This window comes from Macrobrachium nipponense, chromosome 27 (genome assembly GCF_015104395.2).
Source record: "Macrobrachium nipponense isolate FS-2020 chromosome 27, ASM1510439v2, whole genome shotgun sequence".
NCBI classification, from domain to species: Eukaryota; Metazoa; Arthropoda; class Malacostraca; order Decapoda; family Palaemonidae; genus Macrobrachium; species Macrobrachium nipponense.
This window is the reverse complement of record NC_087216.1, coordinates 15,753,854-15,759,536: the sequence shown is the minus strand read 5'-3', so window position 1 is coordinate 15,759,536 and position 5,683 is coordinate 15,753,854. Positions and strand designations below refer to the sequence as shown.

The 5,683-nt window shown below is 36.8% G+C and overlaps 1 protein-coding gene across 1 annotated transcript in view; it reads right to left on the bottom strand.

Moving 5' to 3' along the window:
* Nucleotides 1-3,495: 3,495 nt before the first annotated feature.
* The window catches only part of LOC135200510 (uncharacterized), a 55,587-nt gene continuing 53,399 nt past the window's right edge, over nucleotides 3,496-5,683 (bottom strand). Inside the window, exons 12-15 of the mRNA XM_064229160.1 lie at nucleotides 5,552-5,673; nucleotides 4,634-4,938; nucleotides 4,367-4,483; nucleotides 3,496-4,040 (exon numbers count right to left, since the gene is read on the bottom strand). Coding sequence (XP_064085230.1) covers nucleotides 3,706-4,040; nucleotides 4,367-4,483; nucleotides 4,634-4,938; nucleotides 5,552-5,673 — 879 coding nt within the window. The 3' untranslated portion in view covers nucleotides 3,496-3,705. The remainder of the gene's footprint in view (nucleotides 4,041-4,366; nucleotides 4,484-4,633; nucleotides 4,939-5,551; nucleotides 5,674-5,683) is intronic.

The following is a 5,683-nucleotide window of genomic DNA, read 5'->3' as shown; positions in this document are numbered from 1 at the left end:
ACTTTTTTCCTGTAAAGTTAATTGTCGCAAGTCTTATATCACTTATAAGTTTTGCTGTTTATTTAAAGGATTCTAAACAATTATATTACTAAAATTCATACAGGTATAAATACAGTGGAACCAATAATTTCAACATGGAAATATTACAACGCAGTTATTATACAGAGAACTGCTGTCACATTCTCAAGACAATTCTTCTTCTGAAATCTGGAACGAAGAGAAAAGGATGGAATATAAAAATGAATTGGCAGAAGATGATGATATCATTAGAATTGGAGACTATAGATTCCCAAAAGTACTAAGAGAACACATGGACCTAATGATGGAATGCAAAAGGAAGATAATCCCAATGCAGGAACCTCTGATAACCAAGGAAAAAGTCATAGCATGACTAAGTAAGCTCAAAGCTAAAAAAGCTGCAGGCCCAGATGGAATCAAACCAGAGCTTTCCAAAGCACTAATGAAGAGCAAAACCTGTATAGAAGTATTAGTTAGATGTTACAACAAAGAGCTAGAAATCAAAGAAAAGCCAGAATCTTGGAAGACATCAAGAACAAAAATGATAGAAAAGAAAAGGAAACCAAGGGCTAAGGATTTAAGGCCTATAGTTTTATTAAATATATAATACAAAGTATTCATGATGCTGATAAAAGACGAAATTGAAGCACACCTCAGACTGAATGAACAAGATCACGAATGCCAAGCAGGATTCACAGGAGGGAGTAGGATAGAAGATAACATCCTTACACTACAATATTGTGTAGAAGAGAGCTACAAGGAATAGAAAAACCATTAATAGTAAAGTAGCTATCGATTACAGTAAAGCATTTGACTCAGTAAAACGAGAAGTTATGATCGAAGTCATGAAACAGTTCAAAATACATCCAAAAATCATAGAAGCAGTAGTTAATATATATGAAGGGGATAGCACAATAATAGATCTAGGGGAGGGAGTTGAACAGGAAATGGGAATTACTAGTGGAATTAGGCAAGGTTGCACAGGCTCTACTTCACTTTTCAAACTGATGACGTATTTAATAATTAAGAAAATGGAGGAGGAAGTGACAGGATTTGAAAATGAGCTAGTAAAGATAGGGACACTTTTCTTCGCTGACGATGGCTTAGTTTTAGCAAGTAATATAGAAGATGCAGAATAAATATAAAGATTTTAATAGACATAGGAAATAAATGTGGGCTAGAAATAAATAAAGAGAAAAGCAGCATCATTATTTTCAATATGAAGGATAAACCAGAAGAGATAGAGAATATTAAAGTAAGGGAGAACATAACATATTTAGGAATAAAGATAAATGATACTAGAAATCTGTTTAAGCCACAGAAAAAGGAAATGTTGAATAAATCACAGAAGTTAGCCAACCTAACCTATTCCTGTGATAGAAAAAAAGCTGCAACAAAGTTCTAATAGGTAAAAGTAAAACATTCTGGAAAAATATAGCTCTACCCCCATCAGTCTATATGGAATCAATGTGGTTAATCTAACAGACACAGAAATAGAAAAATTACAAAGAATAGAGAATGGGGTATATAGGAAAATATTAGGAGCATGTAGAAGTACAGTACTAGCCACATTAAGGGGGGAGATAGGAGCATCTTCCATGAAAAGTAGAATTATGAGTGGGAAGATAAACTATGTAAATAATACTTTAAATGGACGGAAAGAGATGCTGAAGGAAATAATCACAGATATGCAAGAAAAAGAAAGAAAATGGTGGAAAACAGTGGAAAAGTACATGCAAGAGGTAAAAATAAATGTAAGAAAATTGGAAGGAATGTCCAGAACAGATATAAAGGACAAAGCCAGAATATGGGACACAGAGAGGTGGAAAGAAGATTTGGATAATAAAGTGTCAGTGAATATATATAAAATGTGGAAAAGAGAAATAAAAGATGAAGAAATTTACGATAATTCTAGTGGTTCAATACTTCTCTTCAAAGCCAGAACAAACTCTCTTAATTTAAATATAGCAAAAAGGCACCAGAACGAGAACACCTGTTGTCCTTTTTGCCGTAATACAGAAGAAGACATATTTCATTTCCTTTTATATTGTGGTACTTATAGAGAAGAACGTGTTAAAGCAAATAGGGCTACAACAACCCTATGAAGAGAAGGAAAGTGACATAGTCGGAAAATTTCTATTTACAGGTAACAACGAAATAAGAAAAGAAAATATATACTTGATGTGGAAAAAAGAGAGAAAAAAAGGAAAGAGCTCAACAATAAACAAAACTAAAAAAAAAAAAAACCCTCAAGAATTAGAGGCGCCGTTGCAAAGGCATTGCCTCGACCCATAACTACTACTACTACTTCTTGCAAAAATTTAGATCTATTCTCTAAAGTTAATTTTCAAGATTCACTATTACTATTGATCGATGAACTCTAAAATACTTTTCTTTTGTAATTTTTTTAATAAAGTTTGTAATTAATTTCAGTAATGCTGAGATCTTTTTCCAATACGTAAACCTTACGGACAGTGTAGTATCCAGTTTTGAATATAAAGTGCTTCTTTATCCCCTACTTTTTGCTAATTGTTTTAAAAGTCCTTCTTCTTAAAACTGAAACTTTCTTTATAAGTCTTCATGGTGTTTTCTCTTATCATTCACCTATTCCAGGAATTATCGATTCCCTCTTTTTCTCTTTATCAAAGATGTGTAACTGTAATGTAAGGTGGGTTTCAATCCCGAGTGTCTTCCCCCCCCCTCACTTTTAATTGTCTTTTGCTTCAACCACTGACTTTAAGACCGTCTTACGGCCTGCTAAAGGAGCGAGAGCCCGTGCTGACTTGCCAGCTCTATATACAATAATAAAAAGTTACAAAAACAAGAACTTATTTAATATGTTTTCTTATCAATGGTAATGAAAATTTTAATGACTGGAATCAACAAGGAAAACATTAGTTTCCCAAACTACCTATGAATGTCTTAAAACGAAACCAAAGATTCATCAGGAATACTTACAGCAGCCTCTCTTTTTCATTGTCGTTAACTTATTATATGTTTTACATAATAAAACATTATTTATGTCCAAGAATACTACCTCGATGAGAGAGAGAGAGAGAGAGAGAGAGAGAGAGAGAGAGAGAGAGAGAGAGAGAGAGAGAGAGAGAGACTAATAATCAGTCTAAAAAATTGTTCACTGTTTCGAGATAGAAAATTTTCGTTTAACATCATGTTTAATAATTCTAAAAGTACGTTCTTGTAAGGTATATAAAAGAAAGTAATTCAACAACAAAGTTGTACTATTACAATAAATCAACAATTTGAAAAATTACAAATAACTTATTTAGAACAATACTCATTTTACAGTTAATCCAAATCAATACATTAACTGTTACACGAACAAATATATTGCCTTAATAATAAAAACTAATGGCTGGATGCAATTTGGAAGACTTAGGGAAAAAAGAGGAGGGTCTCCGGATACAAAATTGGGGTTCAGATAAATCCGATAGGCAAGGTTTGGGTCAAGCAAGATAGTGTGACAGGTAATCTCCCTTGGTTAAGTGTGAATAGGCTACATGGTCACGTTAAGTATCTTCTATGACATGTTTCAAACCAATCCTGTCCTTACTTTTCCCCATCTTCGCTTTATTTCTTAAGTTCACAGAGATCCAGTGGCTACCAAACACATTGGTAAGTTACAAAGGCGCCTCATCTGTATTGCAGGAGGAAGCATAAGAAAAACATTCACGGCTCTGCGAATGTAACCACCTTGTCTTGAACTTGCTGTTCGACCTCTGGGAGCTCCTCGAGATACTGCAAGACGCCACAAACTGATTCTTTGGCTCTGCAGCAGAAATGTCTAGGGGTGACGAAAGAATTGATGTATTCCTTAGGAACCAACTTCTCCCTCAAGTCCCGTTTGCATGCGCGAGTTAAGACCGAGACCAACCTCTCGGGCAGCTGGTGTTTGTCCCACTCTTGAGATTCAGCAAGTTCTGATAGGAAAAGAGACCTCATCCCTCTTTCAGGAAGCAACTCAAGTCCGAGGGCCAGAGTGTGCCACAGTTTTGGTAGGGTTCCTCAAGTTGAAACTGGGTGACCACCAGGGTGTCCTGCAAGAGCCTTCTCAGCATGATGCATGCTACCCAAACCATTCTCTGATTCTTTGTCAAATTCTGGAATGCCAGTCCTTCTAGAGTGTACGCACAATATACCCACTCCCCTGCATGGCTGAGAAGGTGGGGGAGGGGCACGTCTGATTTTCTCTCAGGGTCTTTTATTAGGTTTGAGGGAAGTGAGGTGTTGACATCATCACAGGGGCACGTGATGGGTAACACTGGCATGATAAGAGTTCGTACGAGTTTTATTTGACCTTTGATCGCTATCATCCAGAATAAATACACACCATCAGGTGCTCGATTGGTGAAAGGAGGCACTAGAGATATGTAAAGGTGATCCTGGCGTAAATTTTCTATCAGAATATCGAGAACATTTTGGAGAAATGTGTTAAGAAAAGTATTACCTGAATAATGAGAATTTTTGGAATCGCTTTCAACGGCCCATTATTATCCTATCTTCATCTACAAAATCTTCATAACTTAGATTTTCCTGAACACCTGCATTAGATATCTCATAAAGGAAATTGATTTCAATGGTATCGAATACTTAAAACAAAAAACCCTCATGGAATGATCCAATGGAATGATTGTACCTTGGCATCCAGATTCATTCAGCAGTTTTTCTAAACTGTGGATTTCTGTCTGGATAAAGCGCTTAATATCTTCTGTATCCATTTCCATGCAGCACTTAGCTTTCGACTTCTGAAATAAGTTAGAAATTGAAGAAATGTTTAAAATCGTTCCTCTCCGTTTGACAGTTTCATAAGCTTGTGTTTGTTCGTTTTCCTCGTTTTTGATGAGCAGTGCAGTATCATGTGGTAATTGTGGAATGGTGTAGTAGGTTGCAAAGATCTTCATATTTATTCATCAGTTCTAAAGCAGTCAGTCCAATTGAAAACATCTAATGTCCAACGGCATTCCAAACAACTTTCATGTACTCCTGCAGATATTCAAGACATTTCTTGTGGCCTGTTATGCTGCGAATGGGCTGGGGTATAACTGCCAATAGACAAAGCTACTGTGGAGGCTCCTTTATGTAAACAGATATTCATTATATTCATTCTTCCAAAAGCAGCTGCAACGTGGCATCATGGTGTACCTATAATGCCTTTGGACAACCTTTATCTGTTTTCAGACGTCCAAAGTGGTTGAGGATTACATGCAGAATGGTAACCAAAACCAATATTTTGCTAGAGAATACAATAACAAACACATGTCACTTCTGAGGCGTCCTGCTCTAGATCAGGTAAGCGTTCATCCTCAACTGTCGCAGCTTTTGCAAGTGGTTTTGCATATTGATTCTTGCATCCACTTTGCTCTCTTTCTGACACAGGTTTTCCAGCGTTTTCAGTTCATGGGTCCAAAAGTCTTCCAGCAGGAACCAGAAGAAATCATGAGACGTGTCGAAAGTGAATGGGGACATACCAAGGTCCCTGTAGAGTGCCAATGAGTCTGGATATGGCGTCCCTCACAGCCTTTTGGAAGGGTTAGGTTCGCCTGGTAGAGGATGGAGAGAATAATTTTCCAGACCAAGCAGCTGGCAACTTATGGACAACCCTAGTGCTGATGCCTGCAAAAAGCAAACGCCTGGCCTCTTGGGGTCG